General features: G+C 26.9%; 1 protein-coding gene across 3 annotated transcripts in view; it reads left to right on the forward strand.

Moving 5' to 3' along the window:
- The first annotated feature begins 265 nt into the window (after positions 1–265).
- Positions 266–19,577, forward strand: part of LOC100215340 (hyccin 2) — a 36,598-nt gene continuing 17,286 nt past the window's right edge. For all 3 annotated transcript variants that reach the window (XM_065799837.1, XM_065799838.1, XM_065799839.1), the window contains exons 1-7: positions 266–407; positions 536–637; positions 776–904; positions 2,874–2,918; positions 9,875–9,952; positions 12,437–12,525; positions 14,570–14,665. In XM_065799837.1, the coding sequence (XP_065655909.1) occupies positions 363–407; positions 536–637; positions 776–904; positions 2,874–2,918; positions 9,875–9,952; positions 12,437–12,525; positions 14,570–14,665 (584 nt within the window). In that variant the 5' untranslated portion in view covers positions 266–362. The remainder of the gene's footprint in view (positions 408–535; positions 638–775; positions 905–2,873; positions 2,919–9,874; positions 9,953–12,436; positions 12,526–14,569; positions 14,666–19,577) is intronic.

Below are 19,577 nucleotides of genomic sequence, written 5' to 3' on the forward strand. Positions count from 1 at the left end.
TACATTGTAAATAATATGCACTTTTTGTTGGTTTAGATAATGCCTGTTGAGACCTATTTATCCCATAGTAATTTTTAAGACAGCCAAAATAAAAAATAAAAATCTTTTTGTATGTAAATTCATCACAAATTAAAGAAAAAATAAAACAACTAAAAAAAAAATCATTGTCAGACCTTGGACCACAAAGGGTTAAAGTATTAGAGAGTTCAACTGTAAGCAGTTTGTACAATTGTAACTTTAATTTAACTATTATAATGAGTTTTTTTTTATGTTTTAGATTTTATCCTTTATACATTTGTAATAAATATAAAAAAAAAATATTTTGAATCTTTAATAATGGCGTGTTGTATGAAAGTCTCATCATGTCATTGAGTAAATCAATTGAAACTTTGTTAGAAATTTATAAGGTAATTTATAAGGTTTTTAAAAATGGTAAAATAAAAAATTAACAAATACACAAGTATTTTTGGTAAGTAGACATTTATTTGAATTTATTTATTTTTAAATCTAACAGTGGCAAGCATCTAAATACTAGGAAAGAAGTAAAGAGCAGTTAGAAACGTTCTTAGAAGAAACAGGTGCGATTATTTCTGATGAAATAATCCAAATCTTTGATGAATTGAACAATTTGATTCTGGTAACAAATTAAAAGTGTTTCTTATATTGTTAATTATTCTTAATTTCTTTTACTGTTATTTTTTTATTTAAATCTAGCAGCTAAATTAAATGTTTTTTTTTTTTGTGTATACTTCTTCAAAAATCGTTTTACTTTTAGATAAGCTTGTGTCAATGTTTATATTGGGCATATTCTTTGAAGAGTGAAAGGTGTTTGCTTTTAATAACTCAAGTCACTCCTGTGATAATATGGTTGCATTATAAAAGTCTTGTGGCTAATGTAAAGGAGGTATTTTTAATGGTTTTTTTATTATAGTTTTATACTTCTGTAATTTTTGTTTATGTATCAAATATACCAAATTACAATAAACTGGAATTGAAAGCAATTTTTTTGACATACTATAATTAAAAGTGACACAATCAAAAGTAATAAAAGCAGAAAACAATGAATTTTTGGTATGGTAATAAAGTTTTTAAAAATTTTAATTTTTTTTTTGCAAAATTATTATATACATTGTTTACAATAACAGAATATAAATCATTTAGAAAATGTTCAAAATTAGGCAAACAAACTGATTCCATCTTTTAAAAAAATAGAGCAACCAAGCTGATTTCATCTCATAAGTGTTTCAATAATAAAAAAACATTATTAAAGATCAAAGTTATTTAATTGTAATAACTTTCCAACAAAACTTTTTATCTTTTTGAGTGTATTAAATGATGTTTATACAAAAATAATTGAAGCTATTGTTGTCAAAACGTTTACAACATATATTATAAAAAATGTATACTTATATAATTTATATAATATAAACAAAAAAAAGTTATATACAACTTTCGTTACTTTAAACAAAATTTAATATCAGTAATTTATTACTTTATTTAAAAACATTTTGCTTATATAAAAACATTAGCAAAGATAAAAGTTTCAATGTTATTGATTTCAAACCTATAAACATATAAAATCTTTTTTATTCAGTGCGCCTGTTAAAATGTTTATAGCTGTAAGTCAAAGCAAAGTTTTATTTGCTTGGTCGTACAATTGCATGCCATTATATGGCATGCAATTGTACGCCTTCCTGAATATACCTGGCATTTATATGCTCAAATTTTCAGAATAATTGGTTATTGATTAGAGGTTGCTGTATTAAAATATCTGACTTTTTGCCATATTTTTATCTATAAATTTGTTTCTATAATTTTGAATGCTTAAAAAGAAGTTCAAAAAAATCATCTAATGTAGACGGTTTTTTCATTTCAAATAGGAATCATGAGCTAAATAGTATTAATTTCTAAAAAAAAAACTAATTTGGAGCAGATAGGTATATTAAAAATGCAAGTATTACAGTTGGAGACTGAAATAACAAATTTTAGGTTCAAAAACAAAGCTCTCGAAACACAATGTAACTTAATAAGTTTTCAATTAGTAAATGGGCTAAAACAGGAGGAGCAGTTCCACCTTTTTTTAAAAAGAAATTCAAAAAAACAATATAGATTTACATCTGTTGTTTTAAAAATGTAGTATTGCTTAAAAAACGTAGTTTAAAAAAATATAAGTCAAAAGTTTGTATTATAAAACAGGACAGTTGTCAAGTTTGCAAATATTTTGTTAGTGGTAATTAGGATTTAATTGTAGATTCTTATTTAAACTATGAAAATATTGATTCTTCTTAATTTTTCTGTGGATTTAAGTAAACCCCATACTACAGTGATAGCCCATTAGTTGTTAAACAATATTTATATTAAGTTAAGTTGTTATAAACTTTATTCTAAGTTAAGTAGGGGTAATACAGCTAGATAATCTAAAGTTGCGACTATATTTATTTAATTGTTAGCTGATTCAGATTTTGATAGAGATTTGTCTATGTTGTCTACAATTTACAAATTACAAATTAGCAAGGTCCAAGTTAACCTTAGATAATTAAGTAAATTACATTGAATTAGGTATTAGTTTTTAAATCAGGTTTTATCTACTTTGTGCAACTCAATTTTGAGGTTTCTTTTTTAATTGGTAAAAATCATTTTTAAATATTCATAATGGCTTATAAAAATTCATAATGGCTTATAAAAAAAGTCAATTAAGTTTAAATTTAGTTAGTCAATTAAATCTAATCTGAGTATTAATTAACATATTCAATAATAAAAGTTTCTTTCTTAAGCATTTCAATAAATTGAATTAAATTATTTCAACAAATTGAAAAGTTAATTATGCATAGTGATTTGCATGATTAAACAAACTTTTTTCTAAATGTTTTTAGATATCATGTTCTGTTGATGCTCTACTGCTTGCTATTTATAATCAGGTTGTTTATGATTTTTTAATATTAGTTAATAAAGTATTTTTTACTGAGAAAATATTGATATGTTTTTTTAAAATTTCTGAGAATTATTCAATTTTTTTAAATTAAAATTATATTTGTACTTTATAAAGGATATTGTCTTTTTTTTATGAAGGACTTATATCCTTTTTTTTTAAAGGATATTTATTTAAAGGATATTGTCCTTTATTACGAAGAATATTGTCCTTTTTTTATGAAAGGACTTTTTTTTTAATGAAAGATATTGTCCTTTTTTATGAAGGTTATTGTCCTTTTTTTATGAAGGACTCTGTCTTTTTTTTATAAAAGATATTATCCTTTTTTATATGAAGGACTTTATGTCCTTTTTTTTTATGAAGGATAATAGATCATAATAAGTTTACTGTTAAAGTTTCAAGTATTATTAAAAAATGTCAACAAGCATAAAGAATATTATTTCCAAATAAAATTTTAATATCATTTCCTGTTTCATAGCAATATTGAAAACTCGTTTAAAAAAATCTCAGAAACATTATTTCAGGAAAAATGCTTTCAATTTTTGATTTTTATTACATATTTAGTATTTTTTATTATTTGTTTTTAAAAATATATAAATCTATAGTTTTATTTTTTTTTTGTCCAAAATTTTTAAATATTGTTATTAAGCACTGCCATTACCGCAATTCAATTAATTTCTGTAATGCAGTAAATTTCAATATTTAGATAAGAAATTGGGAGCACTTAGTTGCATATGCAATATTTAGTTCAGTAATTGCAATGCTGTCATTTTTATAGAGCTAATTGCTAAATGATTTATTGTGAGTTGATTTTTATTGCAAAATTGAGTACAATTTGATGCACTTTTTGATTGCATAATCGAAAGAATAAAAAAACGCTATTCTGAAAACTGCCAATGCGCTAATGCAAGTGCTTAATTGTTATATATATGTATATATATGTATATATATATATATATATATATATATATATATATATATATATATATATATATATATATATATATATATATATATATATATATATATATATATATATATTGTTAATTCACCTCCCCAACGCCGAGAACATTACTACCGATGAGGAGGCTACTTAATTATGGCAATATTACATATATTATATAATATCTATTAAATAATATTTTATATATGTTTATTTATATTTAATTTCTTTTTTAATAGTCAACTTAATTTATATTTAATATTTATTTTATTATATATATATAAATATATATATATATATATATATATATATATATATATATATATATATATATATATATATATATATATATATATATATATACTGAATTTAAATCAAGACTTTACAAACAAAAAACAAGTATATCTTTTTAAAAGAGAACTAATTTAAATTAATAAGTAAAAGTTTAAAAAATAGCGAAAATGTAGAAGATCATAAGCACCTATATTTGAGAAAAAAAAAACTGGTATTAAAAATTTTTGAGCATGAAGGAACTGAATGACAGTTTTTGCGAGATTGAGTTTTGGTTGAAGTTACTTCAACCAAACTTTTGTTTGGAAATTCAGTATTATATTAGGAGAACAAATTATCAATTACTATTATATTTGGAGAACTAACATCATTCACTATTAAAGAAACAAACGTACAAACTATCAACAAACTAACTTATCATAGGAGTATCAGAGATCAAATCCATGTATGCAAGAAAAAAATAATTTTTTTTTTAAATTATTTTATTAAAGACTCGAAAGCCAAGAGGGCCACTACAGTCAAGAAGGCTACTTTATAGTGGTTACAACCTTCTTTTAACTCTTTAAATACAAAACACACACCTTGAGATACAAAGTCACTGCATGGAGAAACAAGTTAAGTACTACCAGGGACATGGTGGGGATCAAACTTAAGACTTCTCACCAGGGGCGTGGTGGTTCTAAAAAGCCCATGCGGGATTTTTATTAAAAGGCCTATATATGCGGTATTTTACCATATATGCTTGATGTAAAGGTCCATATGAAAAAAATATGTATATGTATATAAATATATTTATATATATATATATGTATATATATATATATATATATATATATATATATATATATATATATATATATATATATATATATTTATGTATATATATATATATATATATATATATATATATATTTATATATATATATATATATATACAGTATTGTGCAAATTGGTTCGGACAGTGGTTGAAATAACACAATTATTTGCCACATTGAAGTTTTATTCAAAAAAAACATGCCAATGGTACAAAATATGATATAATTAATAGGAAATATGACCTCCTTTTGCTTTTACAAGCATTTGAACACGATTTGGTATGGATTTGACCAAAGTTGAACTTATTTTAGTCACTTGCTCATCATGATACCAGGTCCTAATTACAGCACTAATTAGCTTTGCCATTGTCGAACAGTCTTCTTTCAGGAGTCTTTGTTTGATTATAGCCCATAAGTTTTCAATGTGATTAATGTCTGGAGAATTTCCAGGTCAGTCTAAAATCTCCAGTCCACTTTCTTCAAAGAATGTGCGCATAGTGAATGTGCATTTACGTGAAGTATGACATGGTGCGTGATCCTGCTGAAAAATGCTATCTCCATCAGGAAAGTCCCTTGTCATACTAGGAAGCAAATGAGTCTCCAAAATAGCCTTGTATTTATCACTATTCATCATTCCCTCTACGTTAATGAGTCGTCCAAGGCCTTTAACACTAAAACTACCCCAAAACATCTTCTTAGGCGGACGTTTGGGTGCTTGTTGAATATGTCCTGACCGAAGCGGTTCACCTTTGCTTCATCTCACAAACTTTGACCTGTAGCCATGGACTTCAAAATACGATTCGTCGGAGAATACTACTTTTTTCCAGTCGTCTGTTGTCCATTGAGAATACCTACATTCCCATTGAAGATGTTTTCTCTTCATAACCGATGTCAATAACTGTTTCTTTAGAGGTTTTCTGGCAAATCTGCCAACTTTAAGGAGCCTTCGTCGGACAGTTGAAGAAATATTTATGTCTGATGTGGACAAATCTCTCTGATGGTCTGCACTTGTTTTCTTAGGATTCTTTATACTTTCTCTGATGATGACTGTATCATCGCGAGGTGTTGTCTTGCGTTTTCTTCCACATCTTCCTTGTTGCAGTATTGAAGATTCACCAGTGTCTTTTTTTCTTTTCAAGATGACACCAACGGTTGACTTGGCCACCTTCATTTTCTTAGAAATCTGTCTAATGCTCAAACCAGCATGTTCTTTAAGAGCTATAATGCTTGCACGTTTCTTGGGAGTGATGTCAATTGTGAATACAAGGTGAATAATTCGTCACAACCTCCGTCACAACCTTTCTGCACAAAGCCTGGAGTAGCACTGAAGCCACTGATGCATTCGCTAGAATGTTTTCCCGGCAGAAAAGAGTTGCCAGACACCACTAGACTACAGTAAAACGCTTATTTATCTGAAAAAACAAGAGAATCTTTAGTATCATAGCTAAAAGTCGGACTTATTGTGAAAATTATTCCAATTTTGCCACTGTCCGAACTAATTTGCACAATACTGTATATATATATATATTTTGGGGCTTAATGATAAGACTAAATTTGTCTTCTTCTAGCCCCGGTCATGTAATTATTTTTTTATAAGTTACGACTGTAAATTTTTTTTATCGGCAAAAGTGTAAATTAAAAAAAAAAAAAAATATGTATATATATATTAGTAGAAAATCACTTAACAAATTTTTTTTTCCATTTTACACTGTGTTTCATCAACAAAGATTCATCAGAAATCTGATTGTCAGCCATCATCCTTTTTTTGATCTGTCTGAGGACAGGATATTACGGAGTTATTTGTTTATTTTTATACAATAATATAAACTGTATAAAGATATAAAACTTTATTTATTATAAAACAAGTTTATATCTGTTTTGAAAAGTTACAAAAATGCAAAACATGAATTCGATACTTATTTATATAAAGCTTAATTTAAAATTTAACACCAAAACATCTTTCTTAAATAAATTAAAACGCAATTCAGTTACTATAATATAGTAATTGTATTGTGTTTTAAAATTATGAACCTGTAAACGATTTTTAACGATAGTAATGTTGATAAAAAATTTTTTAAAAAGTCTGCAGACCCATATTAATATGGTTGGACTTGAATTAACTTAATTTAAAATTTAACCCAACATATTTTTTTAAATGAATTAATATGCATTACAATTGCTATATTATAGTAATTGTATTGCGTTTTACTATATTATAGTAATTGTATTGCGATTTACTATATTATAGTAATTGTATTGCCTTTAAATTCATTTAAAAAAATATTTTGGGGTTAAATTTTAAATTATGTTAATTTAAGTCCAACAATAATAATATGGGTCTGCGGACTTTTTTAAATTTATTTTGTCAACATTACAATTGTCAAAAACTGTTTATGGGTTCATAATTTTTCTTATGAAAAAAATATCATAATACGTCTTAAAATATCTACTTTGTTTTCAGAGCAATATTATTATTATGCAAAATATTCATATAATTGCGCTTAAAGTTGAAGACTTAAAATCAAGGGATTAATACAATTTAATTTGTGCAAACAAAAATATTGTAAATGATTGTGGAATTTCTTTAAAATGTAGAAAAGATTAAAATTTGTCAAAAGGCCCATATTTAGATGAAAAAGTTAAAAGCCCATGCGGGAATCCCGCATAACCTCTGGGGCCACCACGCCTCTGCTTCTCACTTATGAAATGAGCACTCTACCATTATTACATTAGTAAGTCTGAACTACCTAAAGGAAAAACTGAACATAAGCTAGAGTCAGAGTCACAAGTCTCAAATCAATGTAACCCATAAGATATTGATTAATTGAATAAAATTGATTAATTTATAATTATTTATTAATTATAGTAACATGCGCGTTGTAAAATGATATTAGACAATTTATCAAGAAAACTTAGTTGAGGATTTGGGGAATAATGGTAAGATCTACAAAGAAGTTAATAAGCAGACTGGAATCCCTTTTTGAACAGTCAGCGGTATTATAAAAAAACATAATTTGAATGATACTACAATTATTATTGCAAGAACAGGCTGTCAAAGAAAAACACCTGCCATTAAAACATAATTTTTCAACTCAAGCAAAACAGGTTTGAAGTGCTCAAAAGATAAAAAGCAGACAAAGTTAAAAATCATGATTTTAGCTCAAACTAGAATCAGAGAGCAAAGATTTCACTGTAGAGTATGTCACGAAAAACCCCATTTGACTCTAAATTATGAAACAAAGATTGTTATTCGCAAAAAATGTATATGAAGATGCCTATTGAGTACTGGAAGAAAGAAGTTTATAGTGATGAACCTAAGTTTAATCTGATATCATCAGATTGGCAGCAAAAAGTCTTGCAGAAACAAAGTGAGGTATAAAAATTAAGTTACATGAGAGGAACAGTGAAACACTGGTGGAAATGTCATGGTGTTGGAATCAATGGCTTTACGAGGAGCTGGCGAATTGACTTTAGTTGAATCGACTATGAAAGCCAGTTTGTATATTTTAAATCAAAATTTAAAGCCCTCTGTAAATTTAGATTCAGAAATAATTTTGTGTTTCAACAGGATAATGACCTGATACATACTGTCATAGCAACAAAGGTATATTTTCAAAATAATGATATTAATGTGATAGAATGGCCTGCCTATGATAGAATGGTCTGCCCATGATGGAATGTTCTTCTGACCTTAATCCAATTGAGCATTTGTGAGACATTCTATACCAGAAAGTTGGAGATCAAGCTTACAGAAGACAAAATGATATTAAAAAGCAGCTATAGTTGAAGCATGGGAGAAAATAACTCCAGTAGAAACAAAATTTCTTGTTTAATCGATGCCTCTACATCTGTAAGAAGCTATTCTTGCAAAGGATTGCCATACTAAGTATTGAAATTTGACTATTTGCCTAAATTTGGAATTTCTTCCTATTTGTTTCATTTTTTTTGCAAGATGGTTTGATGAATATAAGCACAGTTGATTTTTTAATGTCAAATGAATTTATATTTGACAATTTTTTAATACAGTGCATCAATATAATGCTGTTTTCAAATAATTAAAAATTTTATTCAAATTTATTCAAATTTAAAAAAAAAATGCTTGTGCAATTTATTTTTTTGAAAGCTGCACTTTAATTTAAATTTGTTTTTTAAAGTATTGATTTGCTATTTTTTTTTAATTTTTCAAAAATATTTTAAAATTTTTAAGTTAAGAATTTTTGTATTTAAAAACTTTAAACCAACAATGTTGATCCATTCTACGCACCTTGATGTTTTTGCTGAAGAAGCTTTTATGAGTATGAAAAAAGCATTTAAATTTATATTATTTTGGTAAAAAAGTATATGTTCTTTAGGATTAAATCTTAATTATTCTTTTTAGTATTTTAGGAGTTATTGCTAAAATAAGAGCGTCATGGTGTGACAAAAGAATGTCACGCTGTGGCGCATGTATTTTGATTTTTGAAAATAATAACTAAAATAACAGCAAGTAAGTTTTTTTTATACATTTAGGTTATTGCAATATTATAGTTAAGTATGTTTTTTTATTTTTGAAAAGTAAAAAATCTAAATTTTTGTTTTCTCGATTTAAATCGTATTAACGTGTAGCATGGAATAGCGTTGTTTTAAGTAAGATTATATTATTTTGAGTATAAAAATGTAAACTTAAAAATGTCAATTTAAAGTTTTTAAAATGATGACTTTCTACAAAAGTAATAATTTTAAAACAAAAAATTCATTTCAAGAAACTGAAATGAGTTTTTTCGAAAAAAAAGTCTTGAAATATTTTTCAAGAATGAATATAATTTAAAGTTTTTATTAAAACATTTGTTTTAAAGTTTTTTAAATAATGATATTTTTCTTATTCTAATAACCTTGAACGATATATTTATGTTTTAGGTTGTGAATAATCAAAAACTTCAAAAAGATGCTCATTTACAAGTTCCAAATATTTCTGTTCCATCAATTTATCATAAGGTATGTTTTGATTTATTTTTTGTTTTTGAGTTCTTACTATTTTTAAAATGTAGGAATTATTTTAAGTGAAGGCTATCTTCAAAAAATATCAAGGCATAATAATCTCTAATTGAAAGGCTAGCTGCAATGTTTAAAATTAGACCATATTTATGAATAGTAATAAGGCAATTGCTTAGACTATTAGATTGTGTACTGAGTACTATCTGTGGTTTGAGTCAAGTTCTTTAAAAAATTTAAAACTTTTAAAATTTTTTTTTAAAATTTAACTACTTCCTCTTTGTGAGACTAAGTTAAGTTCAGCTGCCTCATCTTGTGATGGTGGTGTTGATGATTATCTTCCTTTGATTCATTAAGACTCCAATAGTCACATGCTTGGCTCGGGCATTTACATTTGTAAGAATTCACCCATTTGTTGGGAAAACAAAGTTTGAATCCACAGACTATTCTTTTATATGCTTTTGTTTAGCACCAAGACCAAACCCTTTTCTCTTTATCCTTCAGCCAATATTGTTGTTGTTGTTTGTGACTTGTTCATCACACTGAATGATTTAGTTCTAATGTAAGTGACTCTGCAGGCATTAAAAACCACAACATTTGCCTTTTTCAATCCCTAACTCAAATTGTCAACTATCCAACTTTTTTACCAGACAATCCTTATCATTTACCTCCACTCGACTTATGTCTTGTTTCTAGCGACTAGTGGAATCAAGAGATGATATTGATGAGATGTTCTTAGCAAATGATTCAGCCTTGCCTTTAGGCGAGGTGACAAAATCTGAACCATACAAGAGAGGTGAAACAACAGGTTTGCCCTAATTATAGATACTGTTAAAGATTCTCCAGAAGTTACAATAGTCTAAATTTTTAGATGAAATACATGACTTGGTGACCTGAGAACAGTGGGCTTTGGTCTTAGACAAAACCTTTTTACAATGGTTTCTTGCAATAGTAAATAGACCTCTGTTCTCTGGAGAATTGTTTTGCTGATAGATATGAAAGTAATGGTTGCAATTGGAAACTGCAACAGCACAATGTGAGGAAAACCATGGAGAAGTGTAAGGCTTGACTTGGAATGAGTCCAGTGGAGGTAAATGATAAGGATTGTCTGGTAAAAAAGTTGGATAGTTGACAATTTGAGTTAGGGATTGAAAAAGGCAAATGTTGTGGTTTTTAATGCCTGCAGAGTCACTTACATTAGAACTAAATCATTCAGTGTGATGAACAAGTCACAAACAACAACAACAATATTGGCTGAAGGATAAAGAGAAAAGGGTTTGGTCTTGGTGCTAAACAAAAGCATATAAAAGAATAGTCTGTGGATTCAAACTTTGTTTTCCCAACAAATGGGTGAATTCTTACAAATGTAAATGCCCGAGCCAAGCATGTGACTATTGGAGTCTTAATGAATCAAAGGAAGATAATCATCAACACCACCATCACAAGATGAGGCAGCTGAACTTAACTTAGTCTCACAAAGAGGAAGTAGGTCTAGTAAACTTTGCAAGAGATAAGACTTAACAGAAGAAAACAACTTTGGAGACCACAAATATTATTGAATAATAGATTCAGAGAACTTGGTGTTGTCAATGGGTTTTGTGTTATATAGTTTTTGATACTTAAGTCATTTTTAAATTTTTTAAAGAACTTGACTCAAACCACAGATAGTACTCAGTACACAATCTAATAGTCTAAGCAATTGCCTTATTACTATTAATAAACCCTAGGCTGAAACAAAAGGCTTCAAATGTGACCTCGACAATGCACTCCAAAAGTATAAACAGGGACACTTAACATTGTCACATCGTTCAAATGTTGCTTTTTTTTTTCTCCATGAACACTGTAGTAGGTGTTGCTCTAAAGAACTAGCTTCTCTTGTGCCATTAAATTGATTCTTGTGTTACTCGTCATTTAATTAGGCTTAGTCCATTTACAATGACTGTTCCTAAGTGCTTTAAAAATTCTTATTTGTCTGATTCTTTTCCTCAAACATCAGTTCTTTGGAATTTGCTTTTTTTATCTTGTTTCCTGATTCATATAATTTGCAATCTTTTAAGTCATCTGTTAATCATTATCTTGCACTATAAACTTCAACTTAACTTTTAGTAACTTCCAACTCTAGTAGTTGTTGCTTGCAGACTTGTTGGGCGGAAGATGTTGAAAAGAAAAAAAGAAAAAAAAAGAAAAATTTACATTAGTCCCTAGTATGAAAAATTTTTTTTTGAGCTCAAACTCACAAGAATTTTAAGTTATAAAAATTTTAAAAATAGTTGTTTTATGAAAAGCTTAAAAAAAATAAAAAATTTCAAAAAATATGTAGAAATGCACTTTTTTTAGAGGTACTACTAGCGAATTTCAAAAATTCATTGTTTTACAATGCACTTTAATGCATTTGAGTTCATTGTAATGCATATGTAGAGCGCCTTTTTATTGGTATATACATAAAATCTTTCAACATTAAAACATTTTCAACTTTTTTTTTTTAAGATGTTGTCTGGCATTGACAATACAGAAGTTATTACACCACAACCTGCTACTTCGTTTAAATATTTGGACAAGATATCTGTATTGAATAGGTGCATTTTTTTTTTACTTTTTTTTCAATATATTTTCTTTATTATATTTTATTTCATAACACTTAACTTTGGTTTCTCAAATTTTTTATGGCACATAGCAATGCTTAATCAGAAACATTATTCTTAATAAAATTTGCATTACCTTTAATATATAATTAATGTTATATATACCTTTAAATATATAATTAATGTTATATATACCTTTAATATATAATTAATGTTATATATACCTTTAATATATAATTAATGTTATATATACCTTTAATATATAATTAATGTTATATATACCTTTAATGTTGTACTGCCTATTGATGCAGCTGTTGTGTTTTATTATGTTGTTATATTTAATCTAAATTCTGTCAAACCAATATGATGTACATTAAGATTTTATAGTTAAAATTTTTATATGCATGATGAAAAGTTCTTTATAATTAGTATTAAAGTTATCTGATTCCAACTGAAAATTATTGTAAAATAATAATAATGAAACGTGTCCTAATTATTACTTTCATTATTTTATTTGTTTTCTTGAGTTTCTTTTATTTTTTTGCTCCTATTCACTAACTGGTCTTATTTGCACTTTCACAATATTTTTCCATTTAGATTTCATATATAAAAAATAAAGTTTTACTTTCTTTTGAGCCTAGAAAAATATAAAGATTCTGGCCACATTCACCACAGACATAATTAGATTGTTTATCTACTCTTTTTTAACATGTATTATTTTGTATATTATAAGATGATTGAATGAATGAGCCTTTGGGCAAAACGCAATCAGTGGTTAAAGGAAATCTTATTTTTAAGCATAAATTTCTTTTTTTTTTTCTTACTATAATTTTTTAAAAGTTAATTTTCTTAGTTGCAACGAAGATTGCAGTTTTTTTTAAATATTTTTACAAATTAAAGAAAAGTATTACTTCATTTAGAATCTCTTCAAAACATCTTTAAATATGAGCAGCTCTGACTTGCTTACTTGTTAATTAGCTTAGTTTATTTACTGCTTCAACAAAAGATTTTCATGTTTATAATTTAATTATAATTTTATAGTTATTTCGTTAAAATGTTATATATAAATATATTAAGACTTTCTCCAGATGAATTGGAATGAAAATGAAATATTGATATTTCCAATATATTTTTTCTTTTTTTCCAATATCCAATTTCCAATGTTTTAATTTTTTCTTCTTTCTCTTTTCTAAAGCTCTTCTTCATTTTTATGGCAATAGGTTTAATAAATGAGTTCTGCTTACAAAAACATTATTTAACAAAGACATAGTGACTTGTTCAATGACTTTATATGTCTAAACATTTAATGTTTAATAGATTTTTATTTTTTAAAATTAAATACTTCTTTAAAATGAGGTATATTTTAATTGAGATATATACTATGTTTGTAGAAATTAATATAACAATTATATATTATATATTATACTCTGTTCTATCATCTATAAAAATATAGAAGCATTTCATTAAGTTATTTAAGAGTCAGAAAACATTTTTGTTTAAAAAGTATCAGTTTTTTACTCTATAGCTTTAGTTTAAATGTTGAAACAATTGAATTCCTACATAAAATGATATTGAACCGAACCTTCTGTCAAGGCACGACAGCTGCTATGTTAATATTTGTCTTCAACTTTTTACCAAAATTTGTAAAAAGGATCTTTTAATTCATCTTGAATTTTATAAAGTTCTTTATTTAGATTTTATCAAGGTTTGCATCAACTCCCAAGATTTGCATTAACTCTTTTATTAAAACAACAACAAAAAAACAAATATTGTGTTATAAAGAAAACATATATTGTCATTTTCTGTTAAATTCATTTTGCCATTTTATTTTAAAAATTTCATTTGACAACCTCATTTTTAAAAAAAACCTTTTTAAAAAATTATTTTTTAAACTTTGCAAAAACGTAATTTGGTTCTTGATAACATGACACAATATTATTTTTTAAATTATTGTGCATATAACTTTTTTTAAAAAAATAAGTTTTTGATTTGATTATGTTTTGACATATATTTTTGATATACTTTTTTTTATTTAAAGAACTAAAGTAGTTCATATGGTTTGGTTGGAATTCAACAAAAGAATTTCTTTGTGTTCAGAATCTTCCATCATATCTTGCTGTAATACAATTATAAGGTATATTTTTGTTGCTAGTTTGATAATTACCAGTGCCACACTACTTTTGACCATAATTCTTTTTTACTTTACTTTTGACCACATCGAATTAAGTGATTGTAAATTTCAATATCCGGAAATATTTCTGGTCATTAAATTCTTGGTTTATTAAAAACCGTGAACAATGTTTTAATGAAACGGTCAGTTTATTGTATTGCAAAAATAATAAAAAACCAAAACAATAAATTTATTGTATTGCAAAAATAATGAAAAAACAAAACAATAAATTTACTACCATAAAAGTAATAACAGTCAAAACTTATTTTTAATTATTTTTTAACACAAGGTAATTTAGGGATTATAAATAAATAAAGAAGTTGTTAGACAAAAATTACTATAGGTCTAAAAAAGTTGTGCTGTAATTTAAAAATCAACCAATATAAAACTATGCTAAAGCTATTTGTGCATTGTATAAAACATTGTATGAAAAATCAACCAATAAAAAATTATGCTTAAGCTATTTGCGCATTGCATGAAATATAAATATCGATTTTTGTTTTAGGGGAAAGTTTAAAGAGTTATTTATTTAAAAATTTGAATGTTTTAAATAAGAAATTAATTGATAATAAAAATATTAATAAAAAAAGATATATTTTAAAATAATTTATTAGAGTTTTTTTGCTTTGTTTTAAAATAACTAAAAAATGTTTTTATTAGTTTATATATATTTTTAAACTCCTCTATCTTTTAATTTTGTATACATATCTGCAAAAGAGCTATGAGCATTTAATTTATAAGAAAATATTGAATAAGATATAAAAGTATTTTACCTTATTTAACAATTTCTTTTATTTAAAATATTTGATCACCGCTAAATTCCTCTAGACTGTTGTGTTTAGTTTTTAAATAATTATATCGTACTTTATTGTGCTTTATTTTTCTAGTTCTATCTGATGATTTATGAAATGAATTAAAATATTAAAGTTTAAATCATAATCTTTAATAATAATAAAAATAGTAGTAAAAATATGGTTTTGCAATAAGATTTTATATCATAACCCAAGATCAACATACATGTTTTTCATTGATCAACAGCTGTTAAGTTTAGTGATCAAAACAATTTTATGGTTTTTAAAATGCTAAAAATTTAAAGACCGGAAGCATTTCCAGGTATCGCAATTCGTGATCACCTAATCCGAGTCCTGTTATGTCACACTACTTCAATGATTTTGTGAATTTTTATTATCCAATAGCTTTAAAGTGTTATCCAAAAAAAATATTATTAAAAATATGTTTATATCATAATAATACCTTATAGTTGTTCAAAAAAGTTGTAAAACAAGTGCACATGAATAAATTGTAAACATGAATAAAATAAAATATTGATGGTCTTATTTATATTTCTTATTTTAAATATGGATATTATTTGTTATTGTTAGTTTATGGTAAAAGAAATTAATAAATAGTGTTTTGAAAAAATCTGTTTTATCTTAGTTTTCAAGATTAAAATTTTTTATTATTTTTACTGTTTACAGAGTTTAATCTAATACTTAAGTTAATGTAATTAGTTAATAAAATGTTTAGTTTCATTCTCTTATGATATATTTGCGTATGTATGTATCCCAAAAATTTTAATGTTTAGCCCTACCGCCCCCCCCTACCCAAGATGTGGGTGGCATCATTTTTTGAGTGACTTTCAAGTATGTTTTTGATGTGTGGAGATCTGAGATTTCTCATCATTTGTTAGCTATGTTACAAAGCCAGCATAATAGGTTTAGGTCAAATGTTGGTTTTTATTTTCTGAGAACCAACATATGCAACTAATAATTAAGGATCATGTCTGATCCTTAATTATTAGCTGCATATCATTCACTGGTGCATAAACAACTTATGTGCTTGTACACCTTGACAGAATATACACAAGCAAAACAAATTTTATGCAGTTCTTGTTGTTTACAAACTTGACTTGACCACTATTTCAATGATTTTAGGAATCAGCTCTCTTTTTATATAAAAATATACAAAAGTTTTTTTAATTTCCTTTTTACATTTTCTTTTTTTTTCTTTTTTGAAAAATCTGTCTAGATTGAAGTGTGCATTTTAAAGCCTAAATAGTGCAAAATATATTCGGACTATAGTTCTTGTTAATAAATTAAGTTTTTTTTTTTTTTAATAAGATAGCAATTTTTATTTTTACAATTAAATGTCTGGGCATGATCATTTAAAATAACTTCTTACTTCTCAAGCTCTATTAGTAACGCTGTCTCTTTAAAACAACTCTAACCAATATTATAAATAAAATTTTTCCTTTTTATTATATTTTTTTATTAACTAATAATTTATTAATAACAAATAATTAAAGATATAATATATAAAAAAAAGTTAATTAAAATATTTTATAGTTGAAAATTGCATAAGTTAGTTATAATTGTAAATAGTTGTATTAATTTTTTTTTGAGTTTAAGAAAAATGTTTCTCACACTGTTATAAAACATGTTCTAACCTTAACTTTCTGACCCAGAGAAACCCTTTAGTGGAATGATAGCCCACACTATGGGGGTTACTATTAAAATCAGATTACATTCTGGCAAGTTATTTACATTTGAATTTTCACATTTTATTGATTGCATAAACATGCGAAATTACAGCTTATATTGCTTTTTACAGTGGTAAAAATCCTCAGTTTAAACAATAAAAATAAACAAGGAAAACAAAATGATATATTCTTGAAGGTATACAAGTAATAAACATGAAGTATTTTCACAAAAAAATACTTCATGTTTATTACTTGTTATTTATGTTTGTTATTTGTTCCATGTAAAAGTTTCTTTTACATGGAACAAATTCTAAAATAATTCATTCTTAAATCCCTTTTTCTTAAATGACTTTCCACAAGCAATGTTTACTATTGAAATCAAGGAAACAAGTTTGCAATTTCTTACTGTATTCTGGATGATTGGGGCTTTGTGCCTTTGCCAGTGCATCTGAAAATTTTGATGCCTGAAATTTTCTGTTACCTGTTCTGAGTAAATTCCAAGAGTTTGGCCATGTCTATTGATGAAATCTTTCATATGGAAAAATACTGCATGGGCTTTAGGTGTAACAGACATTTTGCAATGCTACATAAGACACCCTGAATGCTTCAATTATTTGTGGGTTGTTTGGATCAAGATTGCACCCAATTAAGCCAGAAACTACTGCATTGAATTTTTGGAAAGTATTAATGAATGGGATGGCTGCATAGCATGAGTGTTTCTCAGCAATTAATTGAAGAATATAAATACTGATTTGCAGCTTTCTGGATTTATTTCCTGCAAAAATGTTCACCATGGTAAGGCTGTTGCTTAATGTGTAATGCATCAGTCCTAAGAGTTGCTTGAAGAAAAATTCGAAGTAGCGCAGCAAACAGATGAATAAAAACTCCAATTAGGAGATGCAATTCCATCGGAGGAAGGAACTTCAAAGCCAAAGTGTCTCTAGGTTGTTTAAGTATTGGAGAATGAACAACATTTTTCATAGTCACAAGCTTTTCTGATATTGGAACCTGTTGACTTATAGAGTGAGACAGAGATTAAAAAGTCCTTAATTTCCCTTGCTTTACAAGTTCCTTTGAATCAGATTCACACCAGGTGCAGAGATGTGCATTTGAGTGTGCTTGAAGCCTACAAATAATTAGTGGGGTAGTGGTGTAGTGGTAGAGCGCTCTCCTCATAAGTGAGAAGTTCTGAGTTCCCCACCATGTCCCTGGTAGTACCGCGCTCAACTTGCTTCTCTGCACGAAGTTCCGAGTTCAATCCCAACCACATCCCTGGTAGTACTGCGCTCAACTTGTTTCTCCGCACAGCAGCCTTTTTTGTCGAGGTTCGTGCTTCGGAGTTGAAGAGTTGAGAGAGGGTTGTAACCACAAAAGTAGCCTCCTCGACTGTAGTGGTCTTCTTGGGCTTGGGGAGGTGTATAATTAAAAAGAAAAGTAATAATAATATTTGCAAGTTTTAAATCTTGCAACTCCTCAACAATAACAAGTTGTTGTTTGACACTAGTGTCAAACAACAAATCGTTATACTTAAAAACCTTGTGCAGTTGAGTTTTGCTGGAAGAATGCTAGGTTCATGATTTAGTTTAATAATTCCCAGGCTAACTTTCAGGAACCCATCTCCTCCGTCAATTCCAACCTCTTTCTGATGCTAAAGGATCCTTTGTTACAATAGCAACAAGATTATTTCTCTAAGTGCCTTTTGTGCAGTTGTGAGGCAATCTTTTGCAAATAACTGAAAAGCAATCTGAGAATCTTTTCTCTCCTGTTAAAGAAGGTGTTCTAGCTGCTAAACTTTGTGCCAAATGAATTTTCATTTGACCATTGTTTCTCAGTTTTCCATTTGAACAGATCAAACGGTCACAGTGATAGCCCTGAGTTTCTGGTCGAAGATTTAAAGTCTCAAACTTATACAATGATATAAGTGTGATGTCTTTTCCACTTTCCTTCCTTCTCAAACCAGAGCAACATTTTCTACAAATTTCAAGTAGAACTTTATGATCATTAAAAGCGATTTCCTATTTCAGTATAATCTTCAGTATAATTCTTTTAGGTTTGATGTTAGCTCTCGTTGACATTCACTAAAGCAAAGAATACAAACCTGCATTCTTTGTGGTTTTTAGCAGTATTTGACATATTTGATAAAATTAGATGCACACAGTTTAGCTCTCATTGTTAAAGTAGAAACAACATGCACTTTCCCAGAATTCAAAAGTAGAAATTTTTCTAAAGATAATTAAATTTTATATCAATTTAAACAGTTTTTGCAAAATAATCATAACTTAAAGCTGTAGAAATGCAAAATAAGATGTCATTTCGCATGTTTGTGGAATCAATAAAATATGAAAATTTAAATGTAAATAACTTGCCTAGATGTTGTAATCTGATTTCGATACTTAT

This window comes from Hydra vulgaris, chromosome 06 (assembly GCF_038396675.1).
Source record: "Hydra vulgaris chromosome 06, alternate assembly HydraT2T_AEP".
NCBI classification, from domain to species: domain Eukaryota; kingdom Metazoa; phylum Cnidaria; class Hydrozoa; order Anthoathecata; family Hydridae; genus Hydra; species Hydra vulgaris.